The 19,757-nt window shown below is 61.1% G+C and overlaps 1 protein-coding gene across 1 annotated transcript in view; it reads left to right on the forward strand.

The window, feature by feature from the left end:
* The window catches only part of CFAP46 (cilia and flagella associated protein 46), a 116,286-nt gene that overhangs the window by 56,151 nt on the left and 40,378 nt on the right, over positions 1–19,757 (forward strand). Inside the window, exons 25-35 of the mRNA XM_037805118.1 lie at positions 228–312; positions 3,019–3,157; positions 4,711–4,894; positions 5,181–5,340; positions 6,072–6,274; positions 7,142–7,399; positions 8,143–8,292; positions 12,336–12,484; positions 13,213–13,311; positions 15,291–15,423; positions 16,093–16,239. Coding sequence (XP_037661046.1) covers positions 228–312; positions 3,019–3,157; positions 4,711–4,894; positions 5,181–5,340; positions 6,072–6,274; positions 7,142–7,399; positions 8,143–8,292; positions 12,336–12,484; positions 13,213–13,311; positions 15,291–15,423; positions 16,093–16,239 — 1,707 coding nt within the window. The remainder of the gene's footprint in view (positions 1–227; positions 313–3,018; positions 3,158–4,710; positions 4,895–5,180; positions 5,341–6,071; positions 6,275–7,141; positions 7,400–8,142; positions 8,293–12,335; positions 12,485–13,212; positions 13,312–15,290; positions 15,424–16,092; positions 16,240–19,757) is intronic.

Consider the following 19,757-nt stretch of genomic DNA (forward strand, 5'->3'; position numbering starts at 1 on the left):
CCACTCCTCCTCATCCTCGGGCCTCCCCTGGTCCTGCCGAGGGAAATTCCAGGGCAGCCTCACCCTGGAAGCCACCCTGGGGCCCGTCTCCCTCAGTGTGTGCGAGGAGCTCTCTCCCTCCCGGGAGACACAGCCTCACTGAGTTGGGCAGACGCTGAGCCTCCAGGAAGGAACGGTGAAGACCGAGCTGCAGCTTGCGAATGTGTCACCTGCCTGTTTTATTTTAGGAAGAAGGGAAAATACTGCCTTTGCACCAGTGGCCTACAACGGATCTTCAAAGCAGTGGGCTGACAGAGGGCTATTTTCTCCCAGGTTTGTAGATTCAAAACCAAACCAAACCGAAGGACTTACTGGCGCAAATAAGGGGAGGGGCCGTGGCCGTGGCTGTAGCTCCTGGTGCTTCTCCGCGCCCTCGGAGAAAGCCACCCTGGTAAGGACAGCGGCGGCAGGCAGCGTCTGCTCGGCATTCCCGCGAGCCGGGCTTGGAGGGGGCTTCTCCCGGTGGCCTCGTCTCCCCCGTGGACCCCTCACGTGCCAGGCGTTGAGGCCCAGGGCGGTTGGGACCCTCTCTGGGGCCGTGCAGAGCCCACCAGGCCCCCGGGTGAAGCCAGCTCGGGGAACCCCTGGAGGGGCCACCTGGAAGTCGGCTCAGCCACGCTTTTCTGCTCCTATGAAAAGTGCAGATGTGCTGCAGAAAACAAAACAGCAACTGACTGACCTGAGAGCACTAAAACCACGATTTAGAATCTCTCTCCACATTTACAGAAAAAATGTTTTTCTGGTAAACAAGAATCGCTCCTGTTAACACCGTAGCAGCCCAGATTCCTCCTGTGTGTTTGGGGGGCTGGGGTGGTTAAAGGCTGCGGATAGAAAAGTGGGCCCTATCTTTCAGTGCTTTGCAGGCCCTTTAGGAGGGAAAGTTGATTTAAAATAATGAACCAAAACATGACCACGTGTAAGTAAATCTGTCGAGCCCCACAGCGGTGGAACACGCCACAGGCCCCCCACTGCCACCCGGGCGGGCGAGTGAGCAGCTGAACGCCCGAGAATCCAGGGGTGGCAAACAGGAAAGCTGTCCGTGAAATAGCACAACCGGGGAGGACGCCTAAGTCAAGTCGACGCCTTACTGCAGTCACCAAAACAGCACCAGCCACGTTGAATAAACAGACTTAAAAATTCAAATTCTAGAAAAAAAGTATCAGAAAGTGGAATTGAGTACAGCAGATGTTTTGTGGAAAGATGGCTTTCTAAACTTTAAAGTGATCAAAAAGCCGTACCTTCAAAAATACAGAATCATAAAGCTTCTGAAAATGAAAATGCAGGAAGTAAACAGACTGCTAAACTATTTGCATCAAATTCGGCAGAGACGAGGTTAATTTCTGCAACATTTGAGTTCTTGGGCACCCGGTCAGGCAGCAGATGCCCCCAGAGCTGTTGGGGGGCCCTGGTTTAGCAGAAAACCATCTCGACTCAGAGCCTCGGCTCTGCTACACGCCCTCCCCTCGCACCCAGGCCCCGCCACCCCCCAGGCCCCCAGCTGAGGACCCCCAACCACTGCTGGGACACACAGTGAGCTCTGTCCCTGCCGGGAGGCCTGAACAAATTGCTTGGAAAAGCATCGAGGTGCAAATGGATGTGGGGTCAAAGGGCACGGCCTGGACCAGGGAAGCCCCTGGGGTCGAGGAGCTGCAGGGGAAGCAGTGAGCCCCTCCCCATCTGGTTAGTCGGGTGACAGGGGGCCCCTGGCTGTGGGGTCCGAAGCGCGGCCAGCCTGTGCTTGGAGGGCTGTGTGGCCAAGTCCCCCCAAAACCACCCTCTGCTGGTTCACAGGAAGCTGCTTCCCCACGGGATGTGTCCCGGGTCCCTCTCCTCTAGCACCTGCTGAAGCCGGTTCTGACCGGTTCTGCACAGGGGCCAGGCAGACAGGAGCCCTGAACGGAAGTCGTCGGCTTCTCATTAGAGCAGTGAAAGTCACCCCCACTCGCAACGCTAGGCCATCACTTTTGAACACGCGAGGCTGTCACCCTGGACCCACGTCCCTCCCCGAGGCCAACACTCCCCACCCCTATAAAACCCCAGAGCTCGTCAGCTCGGGGCCCTCTCCCTGCGGGGTGCCTCGACATCCTGGGGTCACAGCACTGGCATCTGCACCTGGGGCGGCGAGCCCACCCGGGTGGCGACCCCAGGGTAGTGGGGAGCGGAGACGGGGTGCCCTGTACCAGCAGGGTGGCCTTTTAGGCACTGGGGGGACCCCGGCGGGGGGCGGATGCCGTCTTGTGTAGTCGACACTTCTGTGAAGTGCAGCCGTGGAAGTCGGTGGGGAGGTGTGACGGGCCACCTCGCGCTGGGCAGGGCCCAACGGGGTGCAGACGAGGGTGCTCCCCTTTTCCTTTCCTCGTGCTCATGTTGTTTGTTCAAAAACCCACAGAAAGTAACAGGATTTGCAGGAAGATGAGGGGCTTGTAGGGCCAGGGAGTCCAAGAAAGCTGGTGTGGGCTGGGGGTGACTGCTATGGCCCCGAGGCTGGTGGCTGGTGAGGGCAGCCAGAGGTGGGTTGGGGGACACGAGGACACCGGGCAGTACCCCTCCACGGGGTGTGGTTAAACAGTGCTGCCCGCAGGGGTGGGCTTTAGGGCCTCCTGAGCATCCCAGGGTGATGCTGCATTGTCCTTTGGCACATGGGGTGCTCTGAGAGTGTCCCGAGCCCCAGGACCCACAGGGCACTGAGCGGGGGCCACACGCCAACCCTGAGTCCTGCGAACGCGCCATCGCCTCTGTCTCAAAACAGCCTTGTGAGCGGCGCCGGCACAGGGGCGCGGGAGGGCTGGGTTCCTGCTGGCAGGTAGGAGTGCGGGGGCCAGTGGCAAGGCTGCAGGGTCCCATGGGGGGTTCTCCTCGGGACTCCCCGTCGGCTGCGGGTCATAGGGGAGGGCAGGCAGAGCTAGTCCCTGGCAGGGTCGGAGGACGCCAGGTGGCCAGGGGCTGTCAGCACCCACCCCCCTCTCTCCCACGCCCCAGGGGCCGAGGAGGACCTGTCTCTGCGTGTGGCCCTCTACGGCCTCCTGTTCCACGGCCACGCTGACCAGGACGACTGGGAGGGCGGCCTCAGGGTGCTGGACCAGGCCGTGCAGGTGCTGCCGCGGACCACCCACCGCCTGTGAGTGTCGCCATGCAGCCCCCACCAGGCCCCCCAGCTGTCCACTCCAGCCTGCACCCCATCCACGCGCCCCACCCGGTCCCCAGCGCTGCCCACTGCTCCTGACCCCGCAGTGCTTGGTTCCGGGTGTGTGCGTGCACCGTCCACTCCGGTCCAGACAGCCCTCCGAGGCCCCTCTGGGGATTGCATGGGGTCAGGGGTCACGCCGGGCACCTCCGTGACCTGCCTGGTCACCCCACGACCCCACACGGCCACACATGCACACACGCACTCACACATACTCACATACATGCACTTAGACACCCACTCAACTGCACATGCTCAGACTCCCACATACACTCACACGAGCACACTCACTACATGCTCACACACAGGTTTACACATGCACTCACACATTCACACACTCACACACATGTGCTCACACACTCAACTGCACATGCTCAGACTCCCACATACACACAATCTCACACACACGTGTACTCACACGAGCACACTCAGCCTCATACACACAACCACATGCTCACACACATGGTTACACATGCACACTCAATCACACATTCACATGCTCACAACTCACTCAACTGCACATGATCACAGACCCCCACATACACACAATCACACACACACATGCACACCCACAATCACACATGGTCACACATGCTCACATGTACACCCCATCACATGTGCTCACCCACACTCCCACATGCACTCTCACAATCAGACACACCCCCACATGCACACTCACAATCACACTATTCACACATGCTTACACATACACACTCACAGTTGCAAATCATTCCCACCCCTACACTCACAATCACATATGCTCACACACATATGCACCCTCACCCACAGTCATACATGCTCTGACACACACCCTCACTCACACTCTTGCACAAGTGTGCTCACCCACACTCATACCCTCAGTTGTGCTTGGGCAGAGACCCCCACTGGGGAGATTCCAGTTCAGGAGGTGTGGGCAGGACCCTGGAATCTTCCATTTTCACAAACTGCCCCCACGACTCAGATGCAGGTGGTGAGAAACCTCTTCCAGATGTAAACCGAGGAGAGAAAGCCTTTCCCCAAGTGCAGCCTTGTCAGCAGATCCCTGCCGGGCCCTGGGTCCAGTGTCGCCCCATCCCCTCCACCCCCACCCCCCACGGTGCCAGCAGGAGGGGGCCCTGGACCAGGCCAGGACTCACACCACAAGTATAAACATATTTTTACTTCTCTGAGAAGTAAAATTGCTCAGGTTCACAAGTGCTCTATTATCATTCATCATCATAAATATGTGTGATATTTTAAAATAAATTCACTCACATTCCCTTTTCTACTGAATGACTTTATTTCCCAAGTAAGAATCCAGTAAAGGAGTGGGGGAATTTGAAACCCTACCAAACGCAGAAACCCTAACTCGCTCAGGTGCCCTTTGGTTTTACCTTTGGAAGTAGCAAGAGGGGACAAATAACTGAATAACATTTTGGAGGCGTCATTCTTCTGTTTCTAAGAATTTGAGCGCTCGGTTTGAGCCCTGCCTCCTCCCCCTTCTGTAGCCTGATTTTCAAGCACATGGTGATCGTGAAGGCCAAGCTGGGCCAGAACTTCACCATGGAGATGCAGAAGTTCCGGGACGAGAGTGAGGGCTACCTGGCACACATGTGGCATCGGCTGGCGCAGAACTCGAAGGATGTGCATGGGGAGCTGACCTGCTACTGCAACGCCATCCAGGCACTGCAGGTGGGGCCCGGGCGGCTGGGGACGGGCTGCGGGCTCAGGGGCAGAAGTGCCGGAGAGACAGCACGTGACAAAAACACCCTTTCTCTGCAACCAGCATGGCTTTAAATGCCTGGACGGCAAAGTTAGTCGTCATTCGTGGTGCTCTCTTCGTGGTAAACGTTGGGTGAATAGGGAATCTTTGCTTCTGGAAAACCAGCTAATCCTTTCATATTCCGGGCCCTGCCTTTGAATGTTGAATTGGGAAGTACAGCGGGGCTCTGAGTCATCTGTTTTTTTAATCTTCCAGAAGCCAGAGAACGAGTGGCAGAAAGTGGACTACATCACAGAGTTCAGCGAGTGGCTCTACCACAGGCAGTTTCCTCTCGAGGAGGTGACCTTCCACCTCAGGTGGGCCATCGACATCCTGCTGGGGCTGGGGGCCCCGGGCAGCGCGGCCGAGCCAGCAGGTGAGGGGACGTGGGGCGCCGTGCACGGGGAGGGGCGTTCCCCTGTGAGCCCAGAGCGCGTTCCCAGCGGAACATCCACCTGCAAAAGTCCAGTGAGGACCTCGCCCGGCCCGGAGCTGCCCCGTTCTGCCTCATCATTACGAATCAAGTGTATGGGGAGGGCCGAGTCAAGCCAGTAGCCAAGGTGGAAGGTGCCGGGCTCTGGGCCCCAGGTACAGGTAGGGGCCCCGTGCTGAGCGGGCCCCCAGCGTTCCCAGCAAACAGCCTCAAGCCGTGCATGTGAGCTCAGGGCCTGGGCACGGCCGGCAGCAGGGATTGGAGAGCTCTGGGGCACCCCTGCCCTCGAGGAGAAAGTGGCACTCTTCCTGCGGGATGGTGGCCACGGGGTCCGGGCCAGGGTCCCACAGGGCTGCCAGCCCCTTGGGCTGCTCCTCCAGGTCTCTGCAGGGGGTGCAGATCCACGAGGAGGGGCTCAGGAGCAGAACAGGGCAAGCCGAGGGCCCAGACCATGTGAGCAGGTGTCCCTGCTAGGACAGGGGCTCAGCACCCAGGCGGGCAGCGGGTGGGACGACAGGCTGGCCTCTGGGGCCATGTGAGGGCACCAGGATGTGCTGCCCGTATCACCCCGGGGGTGCACACCGTCCTGCTCGGACGAGCCCCTGGGCGAAGGGGCAGGGTCTGCGGATGCCTCCCATGCGGACACATGTCCAGCAGCGGCACCCTGTTTGCAGAGGAGCACGTGCCGGGCCGAGCAGCCACCGAGAGCCCAGTGTGTGCACCAACGGCGTTCTCCTTGGATAGTCTGAGAAGTGTGAGGCAGCTGGACGCGCTGGCCCGCGTGCACACCCAGCTGGCCGTGGTGGGGTCGCCGGGTGCGCCCTGGTACCGGGATTGCTGCCTGATGGCCGTGGCGCTGATCCAGCGCATCTGGCAGGTAGGAGGCCGGGGGCCCAGCTGCCCATGGCCTGCACCAGCGGCTCCCTGCTCCGCTCCAAGGGGAGGCTCAGAACAGACGGGATCTGCCGCCTGCTCCTCCCGACACCCTCCATGGAGTGGTTTGGGGTTTCTGTTAGGAAACGCAGTCACCTGCTTAGAGACCAGAGCCTTTCCAAGCACTTCTGAGAGGTGTTTGAGATACGAGCAGATGGCTGCCACGGCACCAGGGCTTTCCTCCTCCTGGATGATGGAAACCACCCCCTCGGAGGCCCATCCCTGAGCCTTGGCTCAGCCGGGCCATGACGGTCAGCACACAGCTCCGTCCCTGCCCGTCACAGCCGGGGCCTGCAGTCACCCTCCCGGCTCCAGGCCCTTCTTCCTGCCCTCTGCAGCCCCTGGCTGTGCCCCCTCCTTGAGCCCACCCTTCTTGCCACCCCCTCGGCAGTGCTGCCCTCTGACCGCCCACGTGTCCTGGCCTCGGGTGCCCCCACCGTGCCTGTCCCCAGGTCTCCATGGGCGGCCCCTCCCAGCAGGCCAGCGTTATCCAGCTGGGCCTCTGCTCGTGGCCAGTGGCCGGCAGCCCCCGTTGCAGGGGGGACAACAAGCCTTGGCAGCCTATGGGCCAGGAAGGGAGGGTGCCCAGAAGAGCCTGTGTCCCTGCAGTGGCCTTTCAGTGATGTCTGTCCAGCTGCACCGGGAGATGCTCAGCCTGGGAGGGTGTCGGGCAGGGGCCACGCCAGACCCCTCCCAGTGGGTGCTGGGCTGGGATGTGGAACCCACCTCTTGGTTCCCAGCCTGGGGGAGGGAGGGCAGATGTGGAGCTGGTTTTGATGCTGCAAGTTAGGATTTCTTTTTTTTTTTCCAGGTCTCTTTGTTAACAGCAGGAAAGTTACTTTCAGAAAATAAAATTCTAGCAGCAACTAGTTCACATTTATTATTACTTAAAAAAGAGAAGGAGAAAGGTAAAGAAAAGGAGAAAGAAAAGGAGAAAAGCAAAGAGAAGGAGAAAAAGGAGAAAAGTAAAGAGAAGGAGAAAGAGAAGGAGAAAAACAGAGAAAAGGAGAAAGAGAAGGAGAAAAGCAGAGAGGAGAAGGACCGAGAGAAGAGCAGGGACCCTAAACAGGTGACCCCTGGGCAGGGGAGGGGGTGGCCCAGGGGCCTAGGGCTGGAGCGGGCCCCTGTGGGGGCGGCGGGACCATGAATGCACACCCCCACTTCCCGTGCCCTTGCCCCCGTCGGCTGTCACGAGGGTCCACAAAAGCACGGGTCAGGCTGGGCTGTGCGGCTTTGTCACACGCGCTCCGTTGGCTCGTGGCTGTGGGGTTCTGCACACAGAGGGGTGGGTCTGGGCATGTGGCTGAGGCCCCGGCCAGCTCGGGGGCCTTGGGTGACAGGTGCAGCCTCGCCCTGAGTGGACGTGGGGGCGGGCGGGAGCCTCCCTGGAGCAACGAGAAACGCCGTTTCCCTCCCCTGCGGAGCCTCGTCAGCCTGGAGACACCTGCTTCTCCAGATCCGAGCTTGTGGCCACAGCGGGGAGCTCGGAGCCATGGACACAGAGACGGACACGCCTTGGACAAGGGGCAGAAGGTGCCCACCTGCCCCCTTGGAAGTTGCTCGAGAAGCCGGATTTGGACGTGAGACTGGGGTCTCCGGAAAGGCACAGTCTTCAGTCAAGCGCAGGGCAGGCCGTGGGTGCTATGAGCTCCAGGGAGAGGGTGATCTGCTCCATGGCCCGGGATGGCCGGGGCAGCGTCGGGAGGAGTGGCCGCTCGAGGCCCGCGTCGGCTCCCTGGCCGGCCGCCCTCACAGCTGCGCACGTAATTTCCCTCCACTCCCCAAGTAAATCCTCAGTTCTTGCCTTTGCAGTGTCAAACCCCCGTTCCCAGCAAACCTCCTGAAGACCTGCCGGTGAGCATAGAGCAGTGGGCATCCTACTCGTGCCCGGAAGAGATCGTGTCTGTGTTTAAACAGGACCGCAGGGACTTCACCGTGAACCCCTCAAGCATCCAGAAGCCGGTAGGTGGACTTGGAGAAACTGTCCCCAGACTGTGGCCGCGGCCCCAGGATCACAGCTCCTTGGTTTGTAGCTGCGTTCAAGTCCACTGTTTTCTATTCGTGACGTATAACCAGAAAGAAAAGGACATAAAAGAAGCGTTTGGCGTAATGGGCCATTGGAAAGGGGACACCTGCAAGCACTGCACCCTCGCCCTCCCCCACACTCGCTCCTCTCTCCCCCCGGGCGGTGCTCGCTCTGCCAGCGTCTGAGGGAGACGCTTTTCCTGATGCAGCAAACACCCAGGCGCACGGCCCTAAGCACGGCAGCTTGGTCCTGCAGGTTGGTTTCCTGTGGCCGTCACCACCAGCTGGCGCCTCAAAACAACCTGAATTTATTCTCTCAGTTCTGGGGACCAGAAGCCCAGACTCAGTGTCACAAGCCAAAACCGAGGTGTTGGCAGCCCCTGTTCCCTCGGGAGGCTTGGGGGAGAATCCACTCCAGCCCCCCCCGCTGCCCTCGGCTGTGGCCGCGTCCCTCCCCTCTGCCTTGCGTGTCCCGTCTCCCCGCACCTCCTCCAAAGAGGCCACGTGTGTCGGCATTTAGAGTTGCCCAGACAATCCAGGCTCACGTCCCCTCAGCATCCCTACCGTAAGGACACCTGGGACTGTAAGGACACCTGGGACGTAAGCACACCTGGGACATAAACACACCTGGGACATGAGCACACCTGGGACATGAGCACACCTGGGATGTGAGCATACCTGGGACCGTAAGCACAGCTGGGATGTAAGCACACCTGGGACGTAAGCACACCTGGGACCATAAGGACACCTGGGATCATAAGGACACCTGGGATGTAAGCACACCTGGGACCATAAGGACACCTGGGACCATAAGCTCACCTGGGACGTAAGCATACCTGGGATGTAAGCACACCTGGGACTGTAACCACACCTGGGATGTGATCACACATGGGACTGTAAGCATACCTGGGACGTTAGCACACCTGTGACCATAAGGACAACTGTGACTGTAAGCACCTGGGACTGTAAGGACACCTGGGACAGTAAGCACACCTGGGACGTGAGCACACCTGGGACCATAAGCACACCTGGGATGTGAGCATACCGGGGACCATAAGTGCACCTGGGACCGTAAGCACACCTGGGAGTGAGCATACCTGGGGCGTGAGCACACCTGGGACCTTAAGCACACCTGGGACCATAAGCACACCTGGGGAGTGAGCACACCTGGGGCCATAAGCACACCTGGGCAGTCCTTCTCAGCCGTGCAAAGTAGGGTTCACAGGTGGCAGGGGCGGGGGCCTCTGGGCCCAGCACCCAGCCCGCTGCATTCTGCCTTTTCGAGCACGCGGCAAATGGAGTTGGCTGACACGTCATCTTTTGTGCTTGGCTCTGACAGCAGAGTTAGCTTTGGTGGGGGGTCCTCCACTTTGCGTCGCTGTCTTCACCGTGCCGTATTCCACCGCATGGGCGGACCACGAGGCCTTTGTCCACGTGCTTGCGGGTGGGCGTAGGGTTGCGTCACTTTGTGGCTCTTACACACAAAGCTGCCGTGACCCCCGTGTACCTGCCTCGGCTCCTCGGCCCCAGGGCCCCGCGTTGCGGGATGCCGCCCAGCGGTGGACTCCTGGTCACGGGGTAGGTGTGTTTCCAACCACAGTGGACACGGCTAAACCACCTCCAAATGCTGGTGGTTTACCTTGCTCCCGAGGGTGAGAGTCCCCACTGCTCCACATCCGCGCCGGCCACACGGGGCAAACTTTGACCTTTGCCCCCGGCAGGGCGGGCAGCTGTACCTCACTGTGGGTTAAGTGGACAGTTCCCAGCTGAGATTCCGACCTTCTTGGAGAGGGCACAGCCACGGCTGGCTGAATGGAGAGAGAACTTGTAAGAAGTGTTCCCTCTGGAATTTTCCGGAAATCCACCCTCCAGAACTTTCTGAAACTCTGCCCGTTTAGGATGCTGGGGAAGGCCGCTCACTGAGAAAAGTCTCCCAGGCTGTGCTGTGCTAGAAAACTGCCCGAGGGGAGGCGCCAGAAGGGGCCGGCTCCTGGCTCTGTGGTCTCCTTGTGCTGGGGGAGCTGCAGCCAGGGGAGCCCCTCACACCGGGGGAGCCCCTCACACCGGGGGACCCCCTGTGCTGCCAGCCCTCCCCAGCAAGCCTGGAACCAAGAAGAGAAGCCTTTCCTTCCACAACGACTCCCCACTCCCTCTTCTGACAGAGCCTCACGCCCTGCTCCTGGCGAGGGGAAGCAACGCTTCAGGACCGGGGTCCCTGTTTGTGGCGCAGACCCTGAGGGGGGAACCTGGAACTGGGAGGCATATGCTGCTAGCTGGTGCAGTGGCTTTCCTGGTTCTTAGAAAATTCCCAGTATCCGTTCAAGCACCCCTCCTGCCCCACCCCTTTCTCCTCTCCTTCAGAGACTCAGTTTTCATACGTTAGACCCCTGCTCTTAGTCTCTTATCTCGTTTTCAGGATTTTCCACCCTTTATCTCTCCGTGCTTTCGCCTAGACATCTTCTGAAGATCTCCTAACTTGCTAGTGATCTTTTCAGCCGAGTCTAACCTGCTGAAGCTGTCCACTGAAGTGACTCAGTTATGGTATCTTTCCGCATTGGGATTTCTGATTGGTTTCCATCTTGGACTGAAAAGCCAATGCTGGGATGGGATTCCACATGCAGCGGTTTTATTGGGGGGGCTGCCCGTAGGAGAGGGGATGGGAGGGACCGTCCGGCTGAGCGAGCCGTCATGGGAACAAATGGGACCCAGGGTGGCGGGACGAGGGGAGGGAGGTGGGGGTGCAGTCCCCCAGGCCGCTCACCGTCGAGGGGAAGTTGAGCCGGGGAGCTGAGGCGCCACCCAGCCTACGCGGCCGCAGGGATCAGCCCCACGTGTCCCCAGCAGACGTGCCCTGGACTCCCACCTTGCTCGGCTCGGTGGGTGGGTTTCAGAGCGCAGTGGCCGGGCCGGCGTCAGCTTCGTTCCTGCAGCAGCCCACGGGGAGCTTTCTCGCGGCCACCACAGGCCCTCTACAATTTCTACACCATTTGTTATGGTTTCCAGTTCTCCGGTGAAATGTTCAGTGCTTTGTCCTGTGGAACACAGAACACAGAGTCTGTCTCTAAATCGCCAGCATCTGGAGCCAGTGGTCTGCTCCTCTGGCCTGTTGCCTTCACTGTCCTCCCCCGTACCCAGTTATCCTCGGTCGTGTGCCGGTCACGCTAATCCCGAGACTTTGTAAAAGTAGTCTGAGGCCAAGAACAGAGTCTCTTCCTGTGGAGAGGACTGTCACTTGTCTCCCGGCCGCCCCCGTGCCAGTGGGAACCTCGAGCCGCGAGAGGGCACTTCACCCTTAGACGGTCCTTAATCCCGGGGTGCAGCCTGGAGACGGCCCGACCCGGGGGTTTAGCTTTGGGTGGGCCTGACCTCCGGCTCTGTCCACAGCCTGCGGCTCTCCCCGGACCACTCGGCCCCCAGCCGCCTCCCCTGCAGCTGGCAGACACCCAGACACGCGGGCCGCCCCGGGGACCCTCCCTCTCGGGACCTCAACCCAGGGCCTTCTCTCTACGCTGTTTGCTCTCCAGGGTTTATAAGCAAAGTTTTAAAATAATTTCTCCAACTTTTCTAATTTTCTGCTGAAGGTCATTTTTTCAAAAAACCTAATCCAACATTATAGGAAGCAGAAGTTCTTTATGTTAAATTTGAAGACAGTTTATATGTACACAAAAAAATTCTGTTTTTAATGAATCAGTCTGGTGGTAGTCATTTAGGAAACACTTGAAGAAAAACATGACTTTGAACAAATATAGGGATGATTGTGTTCCTTGTAAGGCTCTTTAACTGCATGTCTATGGTTATAGTTCACTGTATATTGACAACAGTGAAAGCTGCTAACGCAGGAGAGGAGGAAGACAGCACGTCACTTGTTCATTCAACAAACGTTTGGCCCTGCTGTGTGCCAGGCTGTGCACGCCCTGTGGGCAGCCCCCGGAGGGAGGCCCTGCTCCCCCCGACCGGCTGTGTCCGTTGTGTTTGTACAGACCTACACGTTGTACTTTCTGGACCACCTGGTCACGGCCCTGCGGACCATGTCCCTCTGTGAGCTCACGGTGCCGGTCCTGCAGCTTGGCGTCCTCATCGCGGAGGCCGTGGTGGACAGCAAGAGCCTGGCCGACCTCTACCACCTGCGGTTGGTGCCCGCTCACCCCCGGGAGGCGGGGAAACGGACAGTCGCCGACGCAATATAAATGCAACACTTCAAGTTAGGAGTCCCGTGGCTGGCAATATGCATGCATAACAAAATCCCTGAAATTTGTAAACTAAAATCAAAATGATTGAATACAAAGATCGTAATTTAATTTTAACATTTCTACCCAATCCTGATTTTAGTAACTGTGCTATTAAGAGAATTCCTCAATTTAAGGACATACACACAGAAGTGCTTAGGTATAAAGGGGCCTCAGATCTGCTCTATACTCTCATATAGATCATTAAAAACCTCACACGTGTATCATCCATGGGGTGAGGGAGAGCGAGAGGGCAAGGGTTTTGAGTCGGCTTTTAGGCATCCGGGTGAAGGATCTGTGGGAATTATTTGTAGTGTTTTTGCAGCTTTTCTGTGAGTCCAAAACTGTTTTAATATGAAGCCAAGCAGAGCTCCTGGGCTGCAGGGGTGATGGGGGTGGATTTGGGGGGCAGCCTGTCTAGGGGTGACCCTGAGCCTGTAAATATGTGTTACATAATGTATGAAAGAATGACAAAATGTTCCACCTGAAATTAGGTAGTCACCTGCTGTTTTCCCGGTAGTTCTGCCTAACTCTAAGAACAGTGGGAAATGAAGCCGCGGTGCGTGTGTGCTGGCAGTCGGCCAACTCTTCAAAGCGCGTCTGTGTTTCCTGCCCCGCACCCCTCCCGCAGGCTGGCCCAGGTGAGCTCCGACCTGAAGCTGCGGGCCGCGGCCGCCCACCACGAGGAGGTCGTCGGGCAGAAGCACCTCAGCGAGCTGGAGCAGGCGAGGTACGGGGTTTGCTTTGCACACCGAGCCAGGAGCCGGGAAACGGGCCACCTCGGCATCTTCACCCACAGTCCACAGCCACCCGGCCCCAGGGACAGGAGGGTGGGAGGGCAGCTGGGGCCCAGAGGTGACCCTGGCAGCCGGGCCTCCTCCCCAGCCCCCCACCAGCTGCGCGGGGCGCGCTCGGCTTCTCAACTGGGACTCAGGGTCCTCGATGGCCTGAGGGCGCAGGGATGTGTGCTGGGTACATGGGGCTGGCGGGCGTGAGCACACGAGGCTGTTGAGGTCAAGGCCCACAGGCTGGGCCGTGGTCCAGGCGGGCGTTCCAGGGAGCCAGGAGCCCCCCGATGGGAGCAGGTGGCCTGGGGGGTGGCTGCCATGCACTGGTGACCCCACCAAGCACAAGCTGTCACCTCAACACAGCCCGGGCACCTCTGCCTGAGGACGAGCCAGACCCTCCTGCTGGGCCCTCCCCCCAGCTCCCCCAACCACCTGCATCACCCCACTCCCACCAGCCCCCCAGGACCCCCCAACCACCCGCGTCACCCCACTCCCACCAGCCCTCCTGGCTCCCCCGACCACCTGCATCACCCCACTCCCACCAGGCCCCCTGGCTCCCCCCGACCACCCGCGTCACCCCACTCCCACCAGGCCCCCCGGGACCCCCCGACCACCTGCATCACCTCACTCCCACCAGGCCCCCTGGCTCCCCCAACCACCCGCGTCACCCCACTCCCACCAGGCCCCCTGGCTCCCCCAACCACCTGCATCACCCCACTCCCACCAGGCCCCCTGGCTCCCCCCGACCACCCGCGTCACCCCACTCCCACCAGGCCCCCTGGGACCCCCCGACCACCTGCATCACCTCACTCCCACCAGGCCCCCTGGCTCCCCCAACCACCCGCGTCACCCCACTCCCACCAGGCCCCCTGGCTCCCCCAACCACCCACGTCACCCCACTCCCACCAGGCCTCCTGGCTCCCCCAACCACCCACGTCACCCCACTCCCACCAGGCCCCCTGGCTCCCCCAACCACCCATGTTACCCCATTCCCACCAGCCCCCTGGGAGCCCCCAACCACCCGCATCACCCCATTCCCACCAGCCCCCCTGGGACCCCCAACCACCCGCGTCACCCCACTCCCACCAGGCCCCCCTGGCTCCCCGACCACCCACCCCGGATCCTCAGGAAGGTCAAGACTGCAGTGACCCCTCTGGGGACAGCTGGACCCGCCTACCCCCAGCTCCCCCACTCCTCCCGGCACCACTGGGAGGTGCAGGGCCCTTGGGTCTTGGGGCCAGGTCTCAGCTGTGTCCCCTCTAAGCCATTAGCTCCCCACCTGTCACCGAGCCTGGACAATGGGGTGTCGGGGACCCTCGGCCCTGGATCAGGAGCCCAAGGTCTGGGGTAGTGGGCACTCTGGGAAAGCAGCCCCTGTTCCTCTGCCTTCCTGCTTTTTGTTTTATCTTCTTATGTGAACTTTTGAGCAAGGTAGGGTAGAGCAGGTGTTAAAATATCAGACGAGATGTAGATATTGGGAGTTTGCACAGTTCCCGATTCTGGAAAGGGGCCTCCTGCCTCCACGGAAAGACGCACAGCCGGGAGCGGGAGGGGCGGCGGGCAGGTGCCGGTGCCCGGGCGGGGCTGGGGGGCTGCAGCCCGTGGTCCGCGCCCCTGCAGCTGGGGCGTCCCTGGGGCGGGAGCACCTGCAGAGGCCCAGCCGGGGTTCACAGCCACATCGAGGCGAGGACGCCAAGCAGCCGGGCGTGTGAGGCTGGAGTTGGGGAGAGAAAACGGGCTGGAAAGGGAGACGTGGGAGCCATGCACAGACCTGGGGACTTCTTTTTCCTTAATCTTTTAAACACTTTGGTGAACAACGGCTTCTCGCACCTGTTTCATGTGTATTTCTTTGATTTCTAATGATGTATCTAGTGGCTGTGGTATTTTTACTCTTCTGTATTACCTATTTTACTTTTACTAGCTGCAGGAGAGAAATTGCACTGAGAAAAGAGAGAAACAAGGAACCGGTGTTAGAAGAAAGCCTGCACACCCTGAACGAGCCGACAGCGCCGGCCTCACGCGCGGAGATACGGCCCCCGGGGGCCAAGGACAAGGTGGCGCGGGGTGGCTGGGGCCGGGCGTGCTGCGGGGGCTCAGGGGTTGACTGCTGGGCGCGCCCAGGCTCTCGTGCCGGATTTCCCGGGAAACCCGGAGATGGCTCTGCGGCCCGGGAACCTGCCAGGGAGGGCGAGACCCCGGCCCACCCCCACAGGGCAGCAGGGCTGGGGGCCGCGCGGAGGAGCCCCGGGCTGCCTTACCCCCGGGTTTCTCGCACACCCCAAGCCCACTCCCTTGAACAAGAGCCACGTTCCTGTGCCAGGCATCGCCCTACTCAGAGGGCACCTGGAGATCCCCTTACTGCCTGACCCAGCTCAGTGGAAGCAGGCGGGTCCCCGCATCCGGGTGCCGGCCGTCAGCCGCGTCTTGGGTCTGCAGGAGCTGCTCGGCCAGCTCGGGTCACCCCGTGGACCCGCAGGAAGGGGAAGCCAGGGCAGGCGGCTCGGGCGTCAGGAGGACAGAGCCTGGCGGGGGGGTCACCCCAATGCAGCGATGCCGAGAGATCGGGGGTCAGCCCAGCAGCCGTTTGTCAGGAGGAAACCCCGGCCCTGGGCCTCGAGGTGGGACCAGGCCTGAGGCTGCCCACCAGAAAGCCGCCGCGGGGGGCCCTCCGCACCCCAGGAGATGCAGCCCCAACGTGGCGGCCGCACTGTGGTGCTTCACAGATCCTGAGGCTCAGCGCGGAGGCCGGGAACGGCCTGGACGGGGCATCCTTCCCCCACCTGTGGACCCTCAAAGCGGAAGTTCTCCTCGAGATGGACCTGCTCCAGCCCGCGCGGCTGCTGCTCTCCGAGGCGCACCTGGCCTTCCAGGTGAGGAGCCGGCGCCACCCCTCACACGTGCCCCCCCCGCCGCCCCCCACCTGCCAAGTCGGCGTCTGTCCAGGAAACGCGGGTCTGTCTGTCCCGACGCGAGGTTGGTGCCTGTCGGTGCTGGAAGGTCCCTTTGCTTCCTGTTCCTAGACCCAGTTTCGCGCCCTGGGCTGGCCCCGGCTCTTTTTATAAACTTACCGTCACAGTTTGCTGTTCACGTCTGTGGGGCTGTTTCCAGCACCTGTTTCTCTCTGGTGGTTTGGTCCTGTTTCCCGGCAGGCTCGTGGTGGTCTGTGGCTTCCTCGCATTGTGCACGGCGGGTGAGAACCCGGGGAGGCCGCGGCTGGTGTCCCTAACAGCCCAGTGGGGCTGCTCTGTTTTGCTTTTATCCTTAGCCCACGGCGCGGCCCTCACACTCGGAGGTGGCCCCACAGGGGTCGGGAAAGCTCCGGTGCTCACCAGGGTTCCTGGGAAAGGCCTGGACTCCATCCCCTGCGCCGAGGGCCGCTCGGGGCTGAGTTCCGCAGAGCCTCCCGGCTGCCCGCCTCGGCTGGGTCTCTTGAAGTCGTGCTGTGCGGTCGCAGTTTATTCGTCTGGGGGGTGGATGGCGGCCGGTTGCTAAATCCTAGGCTCTCAGGATCGCTCGGAGGGTACCGGCGGCGGGGGCTCTTTCCCGGAGGCGAGGGTGAGGCGGGGGACTTGGCCAGGTCCCCGGCGGGAGGCGTGCAAAGTATGGAGGGCGGCGAAAAAGGAACAGGCGGGACACGGTTCTTTTAGGGTGAGGAAACCAAGAGAGAGAGACTTATTAGGGGAGAGTACAAGCTTATATCGGGCGGTTTAGAGGGCGGGGTAGCTGTAGAGGTTAAAGGCTTGGATTGGTTCTGAGAGGGCGCGGAGGTTGTTTGAAAAGGGGCGGGAGTTGCTCCGGTAACGGTGTCTGGCAACAATGTATGCGCACCGGTGGTGATGGGAGTTGCACTGGCAATGGGGAGTGTCCGGGCAAGATAAGGGGGTGGGGAAAAGGCGGTTCCCTCCGGCAAGCCTCCCCTAACATTGGTATTTTGGGTGAGGAAATGGGGCCTGCCTCCGGCCTCACTTTCCCAGGCCCGGGGGGCTGTGAAGGGCGCTGTCACCCGTGCCCACCACCCTCCCCAGGGGCTGATCAGGTCCCCCAGCCCAGGCCCGCCAAGTTGAAGCACGTAATCAGTGTCCCGCAGTGCTGGGCCCTTGAGCAGTTGAAGAGCAAACTGAAACCCTCAGGGGAATCTGTGCCACAGTTTGGGGCCCTCGACTGCTCCCTTCTCCGTCGACTTCCCCCTCCAGTCCCACCACCCAGAGGCCCCAAGCTCCAGCTTCTGTCTCCTCGGCCCAGTTGGGCCGTCGCTTCCCACCCGGGCTCGGCTCCCCAGGGAAATCCTGCAGGATGCGCTGCTGCCCGGGGGCTCCCCGGCTCCCGCCCCCATCGGCTGCCCCCCAGCGAGGCGAGCACAGCTACAGGAGCAGACCTCCGGCCGCCTCTTTAGGAGAGTAATTCCAGGAAAGTCCCTGCAAAGGTGTAAAGATGCCGCTCAGGGGAGCCCCAGCTCTGCTGCAGGTGACGGCTTTCCTCGAGAAGCCGGATGACTGGTCGCATTGACAGGCTCCGAGGGCAGCCACTGGGGGCCAAGGACGCGGCTGTGGTGACACAGGCCAGCAGAGCGGCCAGTTCCTGGGCCAGCCGCGTCTTCAGGAAGCTGATATCAGCCAGGTGGACAGGGAGGAGTGAGACACTGAGAGAAGCTTCCAGAAGCTTCGACCTGCCAGACCCAGAGTGACCACATGCAGGGAGCAGAGAGCAGTTCACGGAGCCACAGCGGCTGGGATGCGGGAAATGGGGCGGGAGGGGAGCAGGGCCTGCGGGCAGCACCCCAGCGAGTGGCAAGCCCCCGAGTGTGGGCGCAGTGAGAGCCGGCTGTGGAAGCTGCCGGGAGCCGGGGAAGGGGAGGGCGGCTGGTCTCGGCCACAGCAGTGGGGGCTGGGCCCGGAGGAGGGGCGGCTGCCCGAAGCCAAAGCCGGGAGACGGGAGAGGCAAGGGCTGTGGGCTCCTGCAGCAGGCATCGCCGCCCGGGGCTGTGGGAGGGTCCCACCTGCTGTGGGGGCTCTGGAGCAGGCATGAGGGCCAGGGAAAGCAAGCCTGTGCACGGGACCCCCGATGTGCTGCCGGGGGGAGCAAAGGGGGCAGCGAGTGCGGGCACACACCTTTGCACAGTGGGCCAGCAGGTGCCAGTGAGGGGAGAGCCAGGAAGGACTCCAAGAAGAGAGGGTCAGGCTGGAGGTGGCCAGGGAGAAGGAACCTGCTGGAGCCAGGGGTTTTCAGCACAGGACAGGTGAGTGCAGGTTCCAGGCCCATGGACAGGTGTGTGCAGGTTCCAGGCAGTGGAGACAGGTGTGCAGGTTCCAGGCACAGGGACAGGTGTGTGCAGAGTCCTGGCACAGAGCAGGTGTGTACAGGTTCCAGGCATGGGGACAGGTGTGCACAGGTTCCAGGCAGTGGAGACAGATGTGTACAGTTTCCAGGCACAGAGACAGGTGTGTGCAGGTTCCTGGTACGGGGACAGGTGTGTGCAGATTCCAGGCACAGGGACAGGTGTGTGCAGGTTCCTGGCATGGGGACAGGTGTGCATAGTTTCCTGGTACAGGGCAGGTGTGCACAGGTTCCAGGCATGGGGACAGGTGTGCGCAGACTCCTGGTACAGGGCAGATGTATGTGGATTCTACTCATGGAGACAGGTGTGCACAGGTTCCAGGCACAGGGACAGGTGTGTGCAGGTTCCAGGCACAGGGACAGGTATGTGCAGGCCCCTGGCACAGGGACAGGTGTGCGCAGGTTCCAGGCAGTGGAGACAGGTGTGCAGGTTCCAGGCACAGGGACGCGGGGAGGGCGCGGTGTCCTCTGCAGCCAGGGGCAGGAGCACGGCCAGGGCCTCCTCTGAGACCAGGAGACAGAGGGGCAGAGCTCTTCTGGGGACGCAGGTGCAGCCACAAACCTCCGTGAGGCTGAGGGAGCCTCTGGGGACGCCGGGAAGAAAACCAGTGTGGGATGGGGGCGAAGCACGGCCGGGGGCGTGGGATCTGCCAGCACCCCCGTGCGGCCCCTGGAGCCCCTCCCTGACGACACCGGACCCTGCGGGGCCCCTCCTGGAGGGGTCACTCGTGGCATCTACAGTCGTGTTTAACGGGGTCTGTCACAGGAAGTTTTGTTTCTGCCTCACTTAACCCATCATCTTACCAAAGCCATAGCCCCAGCCTGCTCCCGGGACCCCGCCTGCCTGCGCCTCACCAAGCCCCCGGGCCCGCCCTGCACTCCCGACAGCTGGCACCCACCTGCTGGCCTCCCCCCTACGCCCACCTCTGCCCGACCCCTGATGCCCGAGGCTCTCGGGGTCCTGCCTGCCCCATCCTCTTCCAGAGATCTCGGAGAGCACCATCTGCCCAGACTCGCAGCCTGGGGACATCAGAGCACCCCAGGGGCTTCCCTC

This window comes from Choloepus didactylus, chromosome 15 (genome assembly GCF_015220235.1).
Source record: "Choloepus didactylus isolate mChoDid1 chromosome 15, mChoDid1.pri, whole genome shotgun sequence".
In the NCBI taxonomy this organism is placed as follows: Eukaryota; Metazoa; Chordata; class Mammalia; order Pilosa; family Megalonychidae; genus Choloepus; species Choloepus didactylus.